Source organism: Canis lupus, chromosome 2 (assembly GCF_048164855.1).
Source record: "Canis lupus baileyi chromosome 2, mCanLup2.hap1, whole genome shotgun sequence".
NCBI classification, from domain to species: Eukaryota; Metazoa; Chordata; class Mammalia; order Carnivora; family Canidae; genus Canis; species Canis lupus.
Genome location: NC_132839.1, coordinates 59466883 through 59486607, shown reverse-complemented (window position 1 = coordinate 59486607; position 19725 = coordinate 59466883). Strand labels below are relative to the sequence as shown.

The following is a 19725-nucleotide window of genomic DNA, read 5'->3' as shown; positions in this document are numbered from 1 at the left end:
GCAAACTTCTCCAGGGGAAGTAGCAAGATTAGGATAAGAGGAGGTTATTGTCATCGTGTGGGAATGGCAAAAGTTATGAATTCTCAGGGTATTAAAAGTGGGGGGAGGCCATGGCTCCCTTCTCACCATACCCATTGGGTAGGCTTGACCTGTTCTGCCGCAGCACTCCCCTATGGACCCACCAAAATTGGCAGAAGAACATACCTTGGACATTTGGCTCTGGTGGCCAGGGGCTTGCTGTTCTGGGCCCCATGGAACTGAATTGATTAGAGAGACAGTTTCTGGCAGCCAACCTCAAGGGGTGCTGCCCAGACAGCAGGACAGAAGCCACCTTTGGGCTTCTTGTGCCCACTCCTTCAGGATGAGGAGAGAGCTGTTTGCCCTAATACGTGGAAATCAATGCAGAGAGTAAAGCAAATATACGGAAACAGAGGCCTGCTCCCAATGAAAGGACAAGATGAAACTCCAGAAAAAAACCCTTCGTGAAGCTGAGATGGCTAATTTACCTGATAAAAAGTTCAAAGTCATAGTCATAGAGGAGCTCACTGATGTCAGAACAGTGGGTGAACACAGAATTTCAACAGAAAGAAAACATGAGAAGAAACCAAACAGAAGTCACAGAATGAAGAATACAAAGTTGAAGCGAAAAATGCACAAGAGACTTCAACAGCAGAGCAGACAAAGCAGAAGAAAGGATCGGTCAACAGGAAGACAGTGCACGTGCTCGAAAATAGACCAGCAAAAAGAAAAAAGAGTTTAAAACAGTAAAGGCAGCTCAATGGGCCTACAGGACAACATCAAGGGAATGTTTGTATAATAATGGCTCCAGAAAGAGAAGAAAACTATCCCCTAGAAAAGGACAGAAAACTTATTTGAAGCCTAATGACTGAGAATATCCCTGGGCTGGGGAAGGAAACACACACCCAGGCTCAGGAAGCCTAGAGACTCCCAAAGAAGATGAATCCGAGGAGACCCACACCTGACATGTTGCTATAATGGAAACTCCAAAAGTGATAGACAAAGAGGATCTTCAAAATATCATGTGAAAACAACTCCGTGCATACAAGGGATCCTGGAAGACATCAGAGAGTTTTCAGCAGAGACCATGTGAGCCGGTGGGAGATGCAGAATATATTCAAGATGCTAAAGGGAAAAACCTTCCAAGCAAGAATGATCTACCCGGGAAGGATGTTGTTCAAGACTGAGGGGGAGAGAAAATTTTCCAGACAAGCAGGAACTGGAGGACTTCCCTATTGCTGAGCAGTAGGGAAGATGGTAAAGAGATGGCAAAGGGAATTCTCTCCCTCAAGCTGAAAAGCAAGGGCGCTGATTGGGAACCAGGCTACACATAAAAGGATAAGTCTCACTGGGAAAGGTAAACATACAGGTAAAGGCAGTGGCTTAATCACTTATAAAGCTGGCAGGAAGATTAAAGGTAAAAGCAGTAAAAATGGCCATGCCTGCAACAATTACTTAAGGGACACACAAAATAAAAAGATGTAAAATGAGACATCAAAAGCCTAAAATGTAGGGGGAGGGAGTAAAAATGCAAAATTTTAGAATGTGTTCAAACTTAACTTGCTATCAACTTAAAATAAATTAGTATGTATACACACATAGTAGGCACACCACATTTTACCATGCTTTGCTTTGCTGCATTTCATAGCTACTGCATTTTTTTTCAAAGTAAAGGTTCATGACAACCGCATCAACAATTTTTCCAATAGCCTTTGCTCATTCTGTGTCTCTGTGTCCCCTTTTGGTGATTCTTGCAATATTTCAACCTTTTCCACTATTATTATACTTGTTATGGTGATCTGCGATAAGCAATTATGACTTGCTGAAAGTCTAGATGATGGTTAGCATTTTTTAGCAATAGAGTATTTTTAGTTTCAGGCAGGTACATTGCTTTTTTAAATATCATGCTATTGTATACTTAATAGACTCCGGTATAGTGTAAACATAACCTAACATGTATTGGGAAACCAAAAAAATTATTTTACTCGCTTTATTGCAATATTCACTTTATTGCAGTGGTCTGGAACCAAACCTCCAATATCTCTGAGGTCTATCTGTAGGCTGATGTATGTAAGCCACGTGGTTCCCACAAAACAAAAACCTAAATTAGATACACAGATGTTAGGCAGAGATAGGCATCTAAACATGACACTAAAGAGAGGCATAAAACCACAAGGGGAGAGAGCAAGAGAACAAGAAACAGTGAGGAAATAGGAAACATCTGGAAAATAATGAACAAAATGGCAATAAGGGCAAAGCCATCTGTAACTACTTTAAACATAAACTGACTAAATTCTCCAAAAATCAGAAGACACAGAGGCTGAATGGATTAAAACAAAAAACAAGAGCCATCTATATGCTGCTACAAGATGTCAGGCCATACAGACGTAAGAACACACAAACTGAAAATGAAGGGATGGGAAGAGACATTTCATGCAAATGGAAACCAGAGGAAATCTGGTGTAGCTACACTTGTATCAGACAAAAGGGTCTTGAAAACAAAGTCTCTAATAAGAGACACAGGGGCATTACCAATGATGAAGGGGTTAATCCAGTAAGAAGACACGACATTTGTAAATATTTACATACTCAACATAAGCACACCTAAACATATAAAGCAAACACTAGAGACATAAAAAGAGAAATCTACATCAATGGAACAACAACAGGGGACATTAATTAACACCCCACCTGCACCAGAGGAGAGATTAACCAGCCAGAAAATCAACAAGGGAACAGCGGCCTTAAAGGACACATTAGACCAAATGGACCTGACAGCTCTACACAGAACATTCCACCCCAAACCAGCAGAAAACACATCCTTGTCAAGTGTGCATGGAACACTGTCCAGGAGACACCATATGTTAGGCAACAAAACAATTCCCAATGAATTTCAGAAGACTGAAATCATATTGAGCATCTTTCCAGACCATAACAGCATGAAACTGGGAATTAACTACAAAAGAAAACTGCGAAAAATCACAAACATGCTACTCAGCAATGAATGGATCAATGAGATTAAACATGCTACTCAGCAACGAATGGATCAATGAGGAAATCAAAGATGGAAAAAAACCCTTCAGATGAATGAAAATGAAAATATAATATACCAAAATCTCCAGGATAAAGCAAAAGTAGTTCCAGGAGGTAAGTTTTAGTGAGACAAGAAACAAGAAAAATCTCAAGTAAACAATCTAACTCCCCACCTAAAGAAACCAGAAAAAGAGGAACAAAGCCCAACATCAATAGGAAGAAAGATATAATAAAGATCAGAGCAGAAATCAATGAAATTGAGACGAAAAAGACAATAGAAAAAAATGGATGAAACGGATTCTTTGAAAATATAAATAAAATTGATAAAATTTTAACTAGACTCAGTAAGAAAAAAAGAAAGAAATCTCAAATAAAATCATGAATGAAAGAGAGGAAGTTACAACTGATACTGAAAAAATACAAGGGATCATAAAAGACTACTCTGAACAATTATACACCAACAAATAGGGCAATTTAGAAAAACTGGATAAATTCCTAGAAACATATAATCTTCTAAGACTGAATGATGAAGAAATAGAAAATCTGAATGGGCCAATTATAGTAAGGATACTGGATCAGTAATCAAAAACCTCCAAACACACAAATGTCCAGGACCAGACAGCTTCACTGGTGAATGCTACTAGACATTCAAAGAAGATTTAATACCTATCCAAATGGGAAGATTGAATACCACACCTTGGAAGATATGAATGCTTCCAAACACAATTTCCCAGGTCAATGTTACTCTGATACCAAAAGCAGACAAGGACACCACAAAAAAGAGAAATTACAGGCCTGATAAACATATATACAAAAATCCTAGACAAAGTATTAGCAAACAATCAACAACACATTAAAAAGGCTCATATACCACGATTGAATGGGATTTATTCCAGGAATGCAAGGATGGTTCAATATCCATAAATCAATCAGTGTGATACATCACATTAACAAAATGAAAAATAAAAATGATATGATCATCTCAATAGATGTATAAAAGCACTTGACAACATTCAACATCCATTTATGTTAAAAAACTCTCAACCAATTAGGGCTAGAGGGACCATACCTCCATATAATAAAGATCATATATGAAAACCCACAGCCAACATCACACACAATAGTGAAAACTGAAAGCTTCCCCCTAAGCTCGGAAACAAGACAAGGATGTCCAGTCTCACCGCTTTTATTCAACACAGTACTGAAAATCTTTGACATAGCAATCAGGGAAGAAAAAGAAATAAAAGGCATCCAAACTGGTGAGAAGTAAAATCTTTACTAGTTGCATATGACATGCTACTGTATAACAGAAATCCAAAGACACCACCAAAAAGTTGTTAGAATGGATATAAGAATTCAGGAATGTTGCAGCACACAAAATTAACAAATAAAAATCTGTTGCATTTCTATACACCAACAATGAAGCAGCAGAAAGAGAAATCAAGGAATTAGTCCCATTTATCAGTGCATCAAAAACATGAAAATACCTAGGAATAAACAACTGAAGAGGTGAAAGACTTGTATTCTGAAAACTATAAATAAACACTGATGAAAGAAATTAAAGATGACACAAAGAAAAGGAAAAGTTCCATGGTCATGGATAGGAATTTAATACAGTTAAAATGTCCATACTACCCAAAGCAATCTATAGATTCAACGTGATTCCTCTTGAAATCTCAATGGCATTTTTCACAGAAAAGGAATAATCCTAAAATTTGTATGGAACTACAAAAGATCACAAATAGCTAAAGCAATCTTCAGAAAGAAGAACAAAGCTGGAGGCATCCTGCTTCCTGATTTCAAACTATGTTACAAACCTGTAGTAATCAAAACAATATGATATTGGCAAAAAAAGCTGATGCACAGGTCAATGGAACAAAACAGAGAGCCCAGAAATAAACTCATGTGTGTATGGTCAATTAACATACAACAAGGAGGCAAGAATACACAATGGGGAAAAGATAGTCTCTTCAACAAATCATGTTGGGAAAACTGGACAGCCTCATGCAGAATGAAACTGGACCACTTTCATCACCATACACAAAAATTAACTCAAAATAGGTTAAGGATTTCAATGAAAGACCAGAAACCATAAAAATCCTAGAAGAAATATAGTTATTAAGCTCCGGACATCACTCTTGGTGATGTTCTGACTCCAAAGGCAATGACAATAAAACAAAAAATAAATAAATGGAACTGTCACATTAAAAAGCTTCTGCAAAAGCAAAGAAAACCACCGACGAAATAAAAAGGCAACCTACTGAATGGGAGAAGAGATCTGCCAATCATAGATCTGATGGAGGGCTAATATCAAAAATATGTAAAGAGCTCATGTAATTAAATATCAAGAAAACAATCCAATTAAAAAATGGGCAGAGGCCTGGAACAGACATTTTTCTGAAGGTGACACAGAGATGGGCAATAGACATATGCAAACATAGTCGACATCACTCATCACCAGGGAAATGCAAATCAAACCCACGATGAGATCCCACCTCACACCTGTCAGAATGGCAGAGATCAGTAACACAAGAAACAACGGGTGCTGGTGAGGATGTGGAGAAAGGGGAATCATCTTACACTGTTGGTGGGAATGCAAACTGGTGCAGCCACTCTGGAAAACAGTGTGGAGGTTCCTCAAGAAATTAAAAATAGAGCTACCCCATGACCCAGCAATTCCACTTCTGAGTATTTATCTAGAGGAAACAAAATCACTCATTCAAAAAACTATCTGCACCCCCGTATTCATGGCAGCATCATGTACAACAGCCAAGGCTTAGGACCAGTCTTGGTGTCCATCAAAGGATAGATGGATAAAGACATGGAATCTAAACAAAACAAATGAAGAAACCAGACCAAAGCAATCTCAGAGAAGAGGACAGATTGGTTGTTGCCAGAGGGGTGTGTGTGTGTGTGTGTGTGCGCGCGCGCGGGGTGTGAGCAAAACGGGAAAAAAGGGTCAAGAGGTAGAAGCTTTCAGTCATAAGAGGAGTAAGTCACAGGACGTAATGCACAGCATGGTGACCCGTCAGCAGTATTGCACTGCATGGCACCTCACGCCCCGTGGTGACGGCGATCGCCACAAGGCTTGTGGTAGTCACTGTATTTGCAGCGTATATGCACAAAGGGGTCACGTGAGGAGTCCCCTCTTTTCACGATCGCTGTGGGAGTCAGATAATCTAATGCTGGTGCCCAGCAGCAACCAAGCATCCAACACGTGGTTGCTATAATTTTAATTTATTAATATATTTATAGTCTCATTGCCCTTGGCAAGCTTGGCTGGAGAGGACAACCGAGCCTACTTCAAAACAGAGGTGACTTCCCAGCAGGTGCGTGCGCTGTGGGCTTGCAGTGAGAATGGGGTTACTGTCCAGGCTCTGAGTCCTTTCAGAGGTTTGCGGCAACGTCAGAGTTACTGAGTGTCCAACCTGGCCAGTGGGCGGGTGACTGGTGGCTGCAGGGGAGGACCGGGGCGCTCGGGCTCTCCTCCCCTCCTCTGCTGACGGCCCACCCGTGCGGGGCTGCCATCCCCACACACCCTGTGTGCACTGGGCTGTGTCTGGCTGGTGTGCTCTCCCTGGGTCTGTCTCTGCCTCCCTAGTATCCACCCTCCCAGACCCCTGTCCTGTGCCTCTCAGCTCCTTCCACAGAGTAGATGAGGTTCCCAGCCGGGGCTGCTGCACAGGCTCCAGAAGCAGCCCCACAGATCTCCCCTTCTCGGTCTGCTCCTCCTGCTCAGGCTGTGACAGGCTGCACCCAGGTAAGGGGCTCCCCGTCTCCCTCCTCCTGCCCCAGAAGTCTGGACATGTGCTCTGCTCCTGACGTGCTCCCCCCACCCCCCGAGCTCCTTCCTGGCTGGTCAGGCGTGTCTGGGACAGGCTTTCTGGATCCTGGAGCAGGAGGGTCTGTGATGAGGGCACAGGCTGGGGGCACAAGAGGCCCCTGGCCTTTCTTCCAGGTCCCAGGCTCCAGGGCGTGTGGGTGAGCCAGCCTGGCTCCCTGGAGCCCTCTGATGCCACAGAGACCCGAATGTCTTATCCTCAGCAACTGCCTGAGAAGCTCCCATGGCTGGTGGTTGAGATGGGAGTTGGAGTGTTTCTGGGGTTCTGGATAAATGTTGTCATACCAGTCTTCCCCAGGGAGGAGCAGTGACCCCAGATGCCACCAGAGTCCTTGAAATGGTCCCACGGCCTCTGATGGTGTCGGTTCAGAGCTCAGACAGATCTCAGGTCACCCCTGGTGGCTAAGCCAGCCCAGGGTCTCCCTGAGTGACAAGGCTGTGTGGAGGCAAGAGACAGGCCCCTGCAGAGGTACAGATAGACCCTGTGGACCTACTGGAGTCATGGAGCTGCTGTGACGACATCCCGGGCACTCCCAGAGTGATGTGTGACCAAGCAGAACTACCTGAAGCTTCTCAGGTTCCTGTGGACGCAACCAGAACTACACACGGGCCTCCACATGATCATGGGACAGGGCTGGAGTCACATCTGCCCCCATGATGTGACCACGTTGTCCCACGGGGTGGATCCCTCTATAGAACAGCAGCACTGTCCTGGAGTCAGCCGTGGGGACACCTCACACCTGCAGACCCTCCCTGGGGTTTTGGGTGAGATCAGGACTCACATACTACAGGATACGGGACACATCAAGGGTACAGGGTAAACTCAGATCTGGAGCCTCCTCTGGGAGTCCACGTTTCCGCCCGGACTCTTCACGGGTCTCCCAAGAACTGCTGGAACAAACCCAGACGTGCCATGGAAGCAGAATCCACCAGTGGGCCACCCCTGGCTTTGTTAGAAAAGCAAGGCTCAGGGAAGGAGCCCTGTAGCCTCACAGGGCAGAAGAAGGGCTGGGCACTGCCCCAGGGCCTCCGCGGACATCCAGGACAGACCAGAGCATTCCTCCATCTGAAATAAGGGGTGTGTGCCTTGACCTGGGGCACCCCCAGGAGTCCTTCGATGGATCCCGATGCATGACGAGCATCAAGGCCAGACCCATCCAACAGGTCCAGAATTCTTGCAGGGCCTTGGCAGGTGCACGCTTCTGCCGGTGGGTCCCCACCGTGACTTCCCGCCCCACACCCTCCCAGAGAGCAGCCCTGGAGCAGCTGTGGGCACATGCCCCAGGGTCAGGGCCAGACACACGTCTTCTGGGTGGGGCCCGTTAATTACCACCGCGACTACTCCGAGAGTCCTCACTTCTGCCTAAGCTGCTGTGAATGAGCTCCTTCCTTTCCACTGAATGATTTCCGACCAAGAAATACCCCTGTAGCTTGGCTCTATGCCTCAGCCCGGGCATGGAGCAGCCTTCATTTGCTGAACGGGTGACTGAACGCATTTGTCACCGTGGCGCTGGAGCCCGGTTTATTAATTCATAACCAGCAAAGCCACAGAGTAGGGGACACTGACTTTGCTTCTCAGGCTCGGGCAGTGGAGTGGGCTGGGAGAGGTGGGACCTGGCTTCTCCGGAGTGAGGTCTAGGACTCCTCAGGGAGACCCAGAGGCCTGTGGCATCATCAAGGCTCTGAGCAGTCCTGCAACAAAGGACCTTTCCTGGGACTTGTTCCACCATGGAATCCTTTTTGTTTTCAGGTTCTAAAAGATCAATCTGTATTCTGTGAAACCAATGTTCTGGGGTGTCCACCTTGGGACTCTCGGGTTGGGGCACGCACCAAGGCTTGGAGTGACCAGACCTTGGTTCAAATGAATTATTATTTGGCCTTGGGGGCTTCAGCGCATCTCCTCTGTGGATCTGCTTTCTCCTTCACAAAGCAGGCAGGGTGTTGCCACCTCACAGGTTTGTTTAAAACAATCTGTTTTAAACATGGTTTAAAAGAGCTCATGGTTCATAAAAGTGCTCAGTAATGGGTTTTGAATCAATGAAATCCTCTGCAAGTCTAAATGATGGGTCTCATCAACCATCGGTGGCAAATTACCAGGAAACACACACGTGTGTGCACGGACACGCGTGTACAAGCAGCCAGAATCCATGACTATGATCTTATTTGAAAATAGGGTCTTGGCCGACGTACTTGAGTTAAGATGAGCTGTGCTGGGTTAGGAAGGAGAGGCCCTAATAGAGGAGCATGAGGGCGCAGACACACGGGGAGAGAGCCCAGCGAAGAGGCAGGCAGAGGTGGAGAGATGTGTCTACGCATCACGGGACAGCAGGGGCTGCCAGACGCTACGAGAAGCTGGGAGAAGCCAGGAGACATGTTTCCCTGGGACTTCAGATTCCTCGCCTCCAGAACTGGGAGAGAGTCCACCATCCACCATGTTGTTTCAGACTAAGAAATGCACGTCCTTGCCCCCAAAACCCATGGGCACGAGCACACATACGGGGCCCCAAGGGCTTGTGGGCCAAGGGGCTGAGGCTGCACTAGGGTTGGGGGTGTCTGTGAGCCAGCAGGGGCCGCCATCCAGGCATCACTTCAGCTCCCACGTCCCTCTCATTCCACTCAACTGATCAGCTGGTTTTCTGCTCTCGTCATCAGAATCCATGCCTTCCCCCACCTCATGCCACCCTACTTCAAGGCTTCATGTCCTCCCACCTGGGTCACTAAGTTGGCCTCTCTGGCCCCAGCGTCCAGTCTCACCTGCCCCGATTTGCCCTGGTCGGCCAGAACCCAGACCCATCATCTGGGTCTCTGCTCCCTGCCTCCTCTAGCTGAGCAATGGAGGCACCACGCATGGTTGTCTCTGGGGCCTCGTCGCCTGCGGGCTCCTGGCTCCTCCCTCCTGGTCCTCCTTCGGGGCCTGGGCCCAGCTGGCCCTGGGCCTCTGCCAGCCCTCTCTGCCAGATGCTGCCTAGTATCCAGTCCAGAGGGGGCCTTGCTGGAGAACCCGCTGGAGCTTCCGCCATGTGTGTGCACACGAGTGTATGTGCATGTGTATGTATATGTGCATGCAAGCATGTGCACATGGACACACTCTGGCCTGCTCTCTACCTCTTCCACCCTCCCCTCAATACGGGCCATCATCCAGACTCCTTCTCAGGTCTTCCCAGACACCCAGGTCCCTTTATTCTTCCCCCAGACTCCTGGGGGAGGCCACCATGTCCTCTGGCCCCTGCAGGGAGAGGTCCCATCTAACGGGGGGGCAGGCCACTCCAAGTGCGTCTCCCAACCTCTCTCAATGCCTCTGCAGCACAGCCTGTTCCTCACATGCTGGCTCCTCCAGCCCTGGCTGCACGACCCTCATGTCAGGTACACAAGGCACTTCACCAGGTGGGCCAGTGGGAGGACTAACGTCCACAGCCCCTCCATGTGATGGAGGCCGATGTACTCGAGTTACGATGAGCTGTCCACAGTCCACAGTCCACCATGTGATGCTCCCTCCACATGGTGCTCCCACACCAATCCTAGGACCTGGCCAGCTGCCCCACTCCTAACACTCTAACCTCATCAACATGGCCCCACATGGGGCCTGGACCCCACTTGACGATCCTTCCCCTGCTCTGAGTGGCCTCACTTTGCCTAGGCTCTGCCTCAGAGTTCTAAAGCTGGAATCTTCTCAGGGCCTGGCTACTGCACTGGGCTCTGCTTCGTCCCCCAGCCGAGTGCCTGTCTCAGGCCCCTGTCCGACTGTCACCTCCTGGGGGGCCTGAGTCCTGGGTCACTCTGGCCTGCCACCTGGTCAGGACCGAGCCCTGCTGCCAGGAACACCTCAGTACCTGCTCACCTCTATGCCCTGCCTGCCCTGCCTGGACCGGGGATGCCCCCCTCCTCCCCAGACTCAGCCTTGTATGAAGTAGCACAGCCCGTGGCCTGGGGCTCAAGTCAGTGTAGCCTCCCCATGCCTGCTGCTCAACATTGTCTCAAGTAAGTCACTGCAGCCTGAGGAGCCACGGCCACAGAAGTGACGTGTGGCTGCTCCTGCACAAATATCTGCCAGTCTGTCCCCACCCCTCTAGACGCCTGCTGACTGCAGGAACTCTCGTCCGGCTCCATGCGCTGTTTAGCCTCCATCAAAAACCCAGCAAGCAGCTGCTCCAGAGAAGGCCCGACTCTGCCACTGGGCACACAGGCCTTGGGGGCTGGCTTCAGGGGCTCCTGCCACACACGTGCCCTGTGTCCTCCACATCCCTTCTTGGTGGCACCTCCTTGAGGCCCCCAGGTGGGTGGAAGTGCCCCTGCCAGGACCCCTCAGGCCCTAGGCTTTTGTCTACAGCAGTGCTGAGCACCCTGTGCTGCCACGTTTACCACTGGGTGGTCTCTTTGCTGGATAGGGAGCTCCTCCAGGGCAGGCCCCTGCCTTCTGTGCTGTACTCCCATGGCCAAGCGGCATGGGCCTGGCTCCTGGGAGATACTGGCCACTCTGAAAGACAGGCACTGATGGAGCGTTAATGTGCTCAGAACGCTGCTTCTGCCTCTAGAATTCTCCTCCTAATTATTTCGGGGGAAACCCAGTGTGCTTCTCTGGTCGCCTGGCCAGGGATGACAGAGTCACTGAGCATAAGGAGAAGGGGAGGCCTGGCTCGGAGCTGCCCCTCCCATCATGAGCACACATGGCTTGGCTCAGTTTCTGTCTCCTGCCCTTATGTCCAACCTGAAGGCTCACTGCCTCTGCCCCCACTGCTCTGTGTGTGTGAGCCATGTGTCACAGACAGGTCTGCATTTTGCAAAGACAGATCTGGCTGCGCACCGGCAGCTGGACTGCAGGACACAGGGCATGCTGGGAGACTGTCAGGTCTTCCCAGACACCCAGGTCCCTTTATTCTTCCCCCAGACTCCTGGGGGAGGCCACCATGTCCTCTGGCCCCTGCAGGGAGAGGTCCCATCCAACGGGGGGGCAGGCCACTCCAAGTGTGTCTCCCAACCTCTCTCAACCGCTCTCTACCAGGCCCTGGAGTGCCTGCTGCCTCGGGGCTGAAGCCTGTCCACTGAGCTGTGGCCAGAGTGGGTCACTTCTAGGGGGAGCTTCAGAGCCAGAAGGGCTCTGCTACACTCCCACCCCTTGGCTGTGGTGACCGGCAAGTGTCAGGATGAATGTCCATCAGCTTCGTCCCCAGGGATGACAACACCAACTGCACAAGATATAAAGCACCAACAAGAAACACACCTTCACTGTGTTAATGTTACGGCAGCGTCACATGGCACATCTTGACGGGTGCACATGGAGGTGGCCACCCCTGAGTCCAGGCGAGAGGTGATAGCCACCAGGACTGCAGCTGGAAGGAGACAGGGACACAAGGGTGTGGGTCTGAGAGATTCAGGAGGTAAGATGGACAGGGCTGGATGCTGGTGTGGTTGTTCTGCTCCTTCAGGGGCATGTTCGCTTGGATGTTTCCAGAAGCCCACAGGTCTTTCAGAGTTGCCACCCCATCTTAACGTCCAGGGTCATGGCTTGCTGTTGACTAGCTTCAAACCCGCCAGAGATGCCAGCAGCACTGGGCAGGAATCTGCTCATAAAGGTGAAAGCTGGAGCCACACCAGCCACCATTTATTGGCAAGTCCCACTGTGCTGTGCTTGGACTTTGCAAGTAGCACCTAGTTTAACACTTGGAATGGGGACTTGAGGGAGGCAGGAGGCTGGGTGACTTCTAGGTGTGCTTCTGTCTCCACCTCACAGATGGGCCATCCAAGGCTCAAGGAGCCTGAGGACCTTCCCCAGAGGGGACAGAGCCAGGATCCAAAGCCAGTCCGTGTGGCCTGAAACCTACAGCTCTCAGCAAACCTGCTTCGCTGCTGGAGATGGGTAACTCACTCCTCAGTGAGCAGGCTTCGTGTCTGCAGGGCTGCGTGTTCCTCTCGAAGAGCAGGGTGGGCAGTGGGGGTGTCAAAGGCATGACAGGTGCCCTCACACAGGTGTCCCCTCTCCCCCCAGGTCCATGCTGCACCAATGCTCCTGCACAATGAGGGGGCTGAGCCCTGTTTTCAGCTGCGAGCACATGGCACTGGCTCCAGCCCCCACGGATTCTGGGGAAACCGGGCTGTGGGGTGTGGACGCCTGTCCTGGTTGGTTTTCCCTTAAGGCTCATGGCATTAGAGCTGCAAGCCTCCCACCCAAGCAGAAACCAAAGCTCCTCCAGGGAAGTCACCAGAGCAGCAGGGACAGATTTTCATTTGCCACTAATTCTGTTTTTCTTGGCAGAGGCTGGCGAACTCAAACCACCCCCAGCGCTTTCTGGTGGAGGGGCTCAGGTCCTGCCTGGCAGTGTACTCTGTCACCTGGAGCAAGTTCCTTGTCAGCTCTGGGCCTTAGTTTTGTGGTTTCAAAAATCGGGTAATGGTGACAACCACTGAGGGCCTCAGGGAGGACTGGGAAGTGGCCGGCATGCAGCAGGTGCTCTGTGAACTGTATCTACTGGAGCTCAGCTACAGGATGGTGCATCTAATCTGCACTCACGCCACAGGGGAGCCAAAGGCCCTTTAGCTCTGCCGTTTGTAAAGGTCAAGCTTCTGAAAGCATCAAGAAGGACGAAATCTCACGTGGAGCCCTGGTATGCACAGTAGCTAATGGGGGGCTGCAGCCCCCAGGCAGCCCCAGGCCACCCTGGGCCCTGATGGGGGCCACCACGGCTCTCCCATGGCAGGGAAGCCATAGGCTGGGGCCCTCTCGTCTGGTCCACAGCCTCCGTGCACACAGGAGTTGCAAACCCTGCTTCCTCAGCAGATGCTCTGCATGTCCAGTGTGTCCTCTGCCTGACCAGGGGCCTGTGTCTCTGTGAGGAGCAGCCTCAGCACTCCTGGGGAGGGACGACAGCCTCCTCTGGCCTTGGGTACCTCAGACTTGACCTCCCGAGCTGGACCCTCCACTGTTCTCCGCCCCCCAAGCCTGCCCTCCTCCCACCCATCTCTCTTGGTGGGCAGCACGGAGTCTGCTGTGCATGGAGGCAGAGGCTCAGATGTCAGGTTCCATCCTGCCCAGCTGGGTGGCAGGTCCCAGGGCGATACCTGAGTGTCTCCTCATAAAGTCTCCACCGTCAAGACCTTGTCCCTTCATCCATCAGGGCATCGACACCTTTCACCAATCATTAGTTACAACAGCCCCATCGTCTTCAGCCCTGCTAGCCCTGTTTCTCCTGCACCCGAAATTCATGGTCATCAAAGACTGTAACACGGTGTGGATGCAGGAGAGCCCCAGCTCATTGCTAAGGCCTAAGGAGGTGAGTTTTATACTTGGTCACTAAAGTGCATGGGGTGGGAGGTCATGTCAGGTGGAGGGAGCAGGTGCCAAGGCCCTGGGGTAGGAAAGAAGAGGCCTGTGGAGGGTGAGGAGGAGCATAATGGGGAAGGTGGGGTAGGGCCCACAGGTCATCCAGGGCACAGGGCATTTTCAGAGGCTCTGTGCAGTGCCTGGGAAGGTCAATCTGGTGGGGGCTGTGTGGAGGGAAGATGGGACCATAGGAGGGGAGGACGCTGAGCAGCCAAACTGGGCGCCTTGAGCTCCAGAGCCCAGGTTGGGGCGGGGAGGGAGAATGCTCAGCACTTGGCCAAAGCTACAGGAGTGCCTAGGGATGGCTCCCCACCCACCCCCTGAGCTCTTTGACGACAAACCTTAAGCTTTATTTTCCTCTGTAGCCACAGGACCTAGCACAGGTCTGGCACTGAGAGTCTGCTGCACAAATAAACAGCAGTGAGCTCTTCCTGCAGCCTGAGTGTGCATGGTCTGGTGCTACCCCTCACTCCCTTCCCCAGGCAGACAGGCGGGCAGTGACCTGGTATTTCCTTGTCCTAATTAACGTATCATTACTGAGCCTCTTCAACCTTGTTTCAGCTCCAGAAAAGTCTGGGAGATGGAACAGACACCCCGCACAGTTAACCCCAGGGCGTCACACCTGCAGGGGCTGTGTCTGATCCACTGCCATGGGACTTCTCCTTAGGCATGAGCCTCCGCAGTCTGAGTCCCCCGGTGACGAGTCTGAGGGGTGTTGCTTTGGCACAACCTTATCCCCCCTACGTGCAGGTCTGCGTTTTTCTGATTGGCCGAGAAGCAGAATGTGCTAGAGCAACGGGAGGTGTGCTTTGTGAGGATGAGAATGCGTAGCTGCCAACTGAGACAGCCAGAGAAAGAGTCTCATTTCACCCACTGCCTCGTGGGGTGGCACCCCCGGCATCCTCAGCTGTAAGGGGGCACGCTCCTAGCCTCAGAGCTGCTGCTGGTCTGAACGCCCCAGACCAACCAGTAACACGTGCTGTGAAGAGGACCAGGAGCGGGCTTCATCTGTCTCCAGGGAAGGCACCCCCTGGGTGCACAGTCAGTTCGATGGCCCCCCCACTTCTGGGGCCTCTGCCCACATCGGCACTGAGGTTTGGTGGGAGGGATCCATTTGTGCCCCTCCTGTCCCCAGGTAACCAGGAGGAGCCCAGGGTCCACTGTTTGACCCTCTCTGGTTGGGGCTGGGGTGAGGACGGTGCTGAGTTGGCCTGCTCAGGTTCCCCAGTGAAAAGCTGAGGCTGGAACCCTTCTTTCAGGGGGATCAGAACAAGGGTGTGGAAAGTCTGTGTAGGGCACTCAAAGCCGAAGCATGGTCAGGAGTATCGGGGGCCAATCTGTAGGGAAGTAGAACCCCAACCCTAAGTCCAGGGCACTAGAGCCTTTGGTGTGTGGGCTGCAGAACCAGGAGCAAGCAGGGTGCAGGTGTCCTGTAGCCACCACTGGGCATGGAAGCATGGCTGGGCCAGTCTGGAGCCCCTGTCATCCCACCCAGGGGCTCCAGGACACTGGGGCCATACCATGGGCCATCAGACCCACATGCAAACCCCCAGATGATAGGATACCAGGGCGGCACGTGAAGATGTGCCTGGGGCCAGGGCCTGTCAGTCCTCAGTATCTAAAGTATGGAACTAACCTATGATCCACCAAGTTCAGGTCAACAAGCACTCCCTGCACACCTACTGTGCGCATTGTCCTGGACTCGTTCCAATCCCTGGAGGGCGTAACCTGCCCTGGCCTTTCCAGGTGGAAGCTGCCTACCTAGACCCAGACAAAATGACATCCCGCTAAAAGCAGGTCTTCACCAGATACCAGCTGGTCCAGTCAACCCACCAGTATCTCTGAGGCCTCCTGATGACCGCAGTCTGCCACATGCCCAGCAGATTTGCGATCCGGGCTTCCTGTGGGGCCCAGATGCAGGGCAGAGCCAGTGACAGTATGGCTTGGCACCAGGCTCTGTCGCCAGGGCCTTGAGGGTGCCGTGGGGCCCCCAACCCAACGAGAGATATGGGGCAGCTGCTGGGACTCTCGGTTTTACTGTGGGATGTAGAACACAAACGTTACAAATTCTTGGAGACACGCACAGGCCTGAGAAGCGGGATGTGCATTTCCATGTGAACCAAACGCTTGCTCTGGGGCCAAATGGAAGGAACATCCACGTAAGTGCACAAGACGAGGCACAGCTCTCTAAGGAACGCAGCCCCTGAGAGGGGCAGCACCAAACCGCACCTACTCCTCGCAGCCCTAGCCTGTTCTCGTGCCACAAGGCCCTCTGGTGAGCACATCTGGGCACCCCTGACTAGCAGTGTCCTGGGGAGGCAGCTCTGAGCATCGTGCTTATCTGCCGCTAGTGCAGTTCCACACCCGAGCCAACACTGACCTGAAATCAACATAGGATCTCCTCTTTGGGGATTCTTGGAGGCTGGGTGAATTCTAGGTGTGCTTCTGCCCCTGACTTACTCTGTGCTGATGGGCAACCCCCTTCCCCTCTCTGGTCTTCCGTCTGTCTGTCTGTGAAATGGGAAGGACGAACTGTATGGTCTCCCTGAGGTTCCTTCCAGCCCTAACGTTTTTGTCTGGCCTCCGTCCCATGCCCACATGGGCACTGCAGATCAGCTACAGCTTCTCTACATCCTGTGAAAAGGTGCTGGGAACTTACTCTTACATACGTTACCTAACCGAGCTCCAGAAACCTCAGGAAAGCAGGTGTTGTTATCCCATTTTTCTGGATTACAACACAGAGGCTCAGAGCAGTGAGGGTGTTCTCTGAGCTCCCAGGGCCAGGAAGTAAGCGTGCTGAGGTTTGGCCTCAGGCCTGTCTCTGGCTTCCGAGGGGCTGAGAACAGACGCTGTGAGGCCCACAGCAACTGTCTCCTCCATCCTGCTCTCTCTGCCTGCCGGGCACTCGGCGCTGGGCTCTGGAGCTGAGGAATGAGGGGTGGAGGTGAGCTCCAGTGGGGGCCCAGGCTGTGGGCCACTGGAAGGTACAGGTGTTCTTGGGCTGGCAAGGGTTGGTGACGCTCTGGAAGGCTGGCCAGGGCAGGTCACCAAGGGCTGGAGCAGTGTCTCTGGCCCAGCCTGGGTCTGGCTCTCTGGGGTGAGTCCTTGAGGCCCCATGGAGTGGAAGAGCTGCCTTCTCCTGGCTCTGCTCGGTGGTCTGGGGGCTTCTCCCTGCCCTGTGGCCTGCCGTCCCCAGAGGTCCACCCCCAAATACTCCAGTCCCCAGAGATCATCCCCCAACACCCACCAGACAGGGGCAGGGACGCAAGAGCTGTACTGCAGATGCCAAGCGCAGACCTGTCTTGCCAGTTAGGTGGGCAACTTCCAGCCAGGCTTTCAGTTTGTCTGCTTCCATCACCACCAGTCTGCACCCAGCAGGGGCTCTGAGATCCCAGCTGCCTTTCTGAAACCTGAAGCGGCGGCGGGGCAGTCGCCAGGTGAGACAGTGTGGGCCTCAGCGTCCTCCTCTAGGCAATAACCAGCTGGTCCCCCCTCCCATCTCAGGTCCTTTCCAGCGATGATATTTTTGGATCCAATATCTCTGACTTTACCTGCCCAGAGGCCCGGAAACTGACCAGATGCCTTTGGAGAGCACATGGGTCTTTAACATTGCTCTCTCCCTCCGTTCCAGAGGCGCAACCCCCGCCCCCATCTAGGCCGGGCCCTGAGCCCTGCAGCTCCAGAAGCGGGAGGGCAGCGCGTTGGCCTGACTGCGGCGGTGGCGGAGGCTCGGGGGAGGGGGAGGAGGGCGGCGCGCGCCTGTCCCGCGGCCTCCGCAGCAGCCCCGGCCCCGGGCTCGTCGCGCCAGAGGGGCCCTGGAACAGCGGGGGCTGGGGCTCGGGGCTGCGGCTCTGGCCTGGGGCGGGCCGGGGGACTAGCGCCGCGCCGCCGCTCCGAGGCACCCAGCTGACCCCTGCGGCCCCGCCACCCCCAAGGTGGCAGAGCTAGCGCGCGTCCTCTTCCCTGCCAGCGGCGCGGGGGGCCGGCGCTTCTGTCTCGCCCTCCCCGGGCCGGGAGCAGGCGAGCGGGGCTGTCGGGGGCGAGGGACCCGCGGGTGGCAGTGGGGGTGGCTGGACGTGGGTCCGCCTCCACGGTGTGGGTCCGGCCCTCTGGACCATCTCCGCCCGCACCCCACGGCTCTCAGCACCTCCGCGCCTCGGCCCCTGCGTCCCCGCCTCCCACGGAGCTCGCTGGGTGAAGGGCAGCCGTGGCCCGCGCCACCTCCCTGCCCGCAGTCCCTAACCCCTGCCCACCGCGGGGTCGCGGCCCGCCCGAGCCCAGCCTCCCCCCACGCCCGACAGTGCAAGGACCAAAGTTGGGGCGTCCTCGGCCGGCGGAAGCCCCGGGGTGCCGAGGGCCACGGCCGGGGCGCCGGGAGGTCAGACGCGGCGCCGGCCTCACCTGTTTCTCCAGCGGCTCCTTGGCCGAGAGCGCAGGCTTGGGGGAGGGCGCGCGGTCGCAGACGCAGCCCTCCAGCAGGTAGAGCCCCGAGGGCCGCGAGCTCGAGTCGCTCTCGAAGTAGAAGAGCAGGTTCTGCAGCAGCGCGAACCACTTGGTTTGCCATTTTGTGTTGTCCGAACTCCGCTTGCTCAGGTAGCCTTTGCGCGTGCCGTCCTTGCGCGCCAGCAGCCCCAGGGACGCGACGTGGCCATCGTTCAGCCGGATCCCCTTCTGCATGGTGCTCGGAGGCCAGCCCGACCCCAGGCGCTTACATCTTCTCCGCGCGGCCCCCCGCGGTCCCCTGTCCGCGCGCGCGGCGCGCTGCCTCTCCCCGGCTTTCGCTCCCGGCCACTCCTGCTCGCTCTCCCCTCCCCCCGGGAGCTCCACTCCGGGAGCCGGCGCCGAGCTGTACCGTTCCCCGCCGGAACCGCTTCTCCGCTCCTCCGCGCCCCGGGGCCCCGGAGGTGCCGCCCGACCCTCCCCCGGCGCGCGGGCGAGGGGCAGGCGGAGTCATGTGACGCCGATCCCTCGAAGAGCCCGTTTCAGCAGCGCGGACAGAGACACGCACGCAGCCCGCCGCGGCGCAGAGCGGCGCGCAGCCCGCACCTTGGCGCCACCTCCCCTCCCCGGATGCGCACACGCACACGCACACACACGAGCCCTGCGCCTCTCCGCCGGCCTCTCCGGCTCTCCTTCGGGTGCTAAAACCAGATGGGATCAACGTTGGCTGAAGCCCGCGGCACCGGGAGGCTCGCCATCCTGGGAGCCGGCGTCTTTGCGCCCCACCGCGGCGCACTCTCCGCCTGGGGTCAAGTCCCACTTGTCCTTTCCTCTTCCAGAGGCCCCCTCCCGGCACTTTATTCTCCTGATCCGAAGTGGATGGAGGAGGGTGGCTGGGGAAATGGATCTGAAAGAGCTTTGGTTCGATGCTTTGCGCAATAGGCCGGGTCACATTTGTGTCAGCATCCAGTCGCACTCCCAGCGGCTTCCCCAGCGACCTGAGGACAGCGCAGGGGGGAGACGGGGGAGGGGGTAGGTGAGTGCTTATTTCATTTCATTTTATTTTGAGTGTTGCCAT

General features: G+C 53.5%; 1 protein-coding gene across 2 annotated transcripts in view; it reads right to left on the bottom strand.

Annotated features, from left to right (window-relative positions):
- The window catches only part of RASGRF1 (Ras protein specific guanine nucleotide releasing factor 1), a 93319-nt gene extending 74064 nt beyond the window's left edge, over positions 1–19255 (bottom strand). Inside the window, exon 1 of one of the 2 annotated variants that reach the window (XM_072802199.1) lies at positions 18609–19255. In XM_072802199.1, the coding sequence (XP_072658300.1) occupies positions 18609–18884 (276 nt within the window). In that variant the 5' untranslated portion in view covers positions 18885–19255. The remainder of the gene's footprint in view (positions 1–18608) is intronic. The other variant, XM_072802207.1, reaches the window with a different exon arrangement.
- Between the last annotated feature and the right edge of the window lie 470 nt (positions 19256–19725).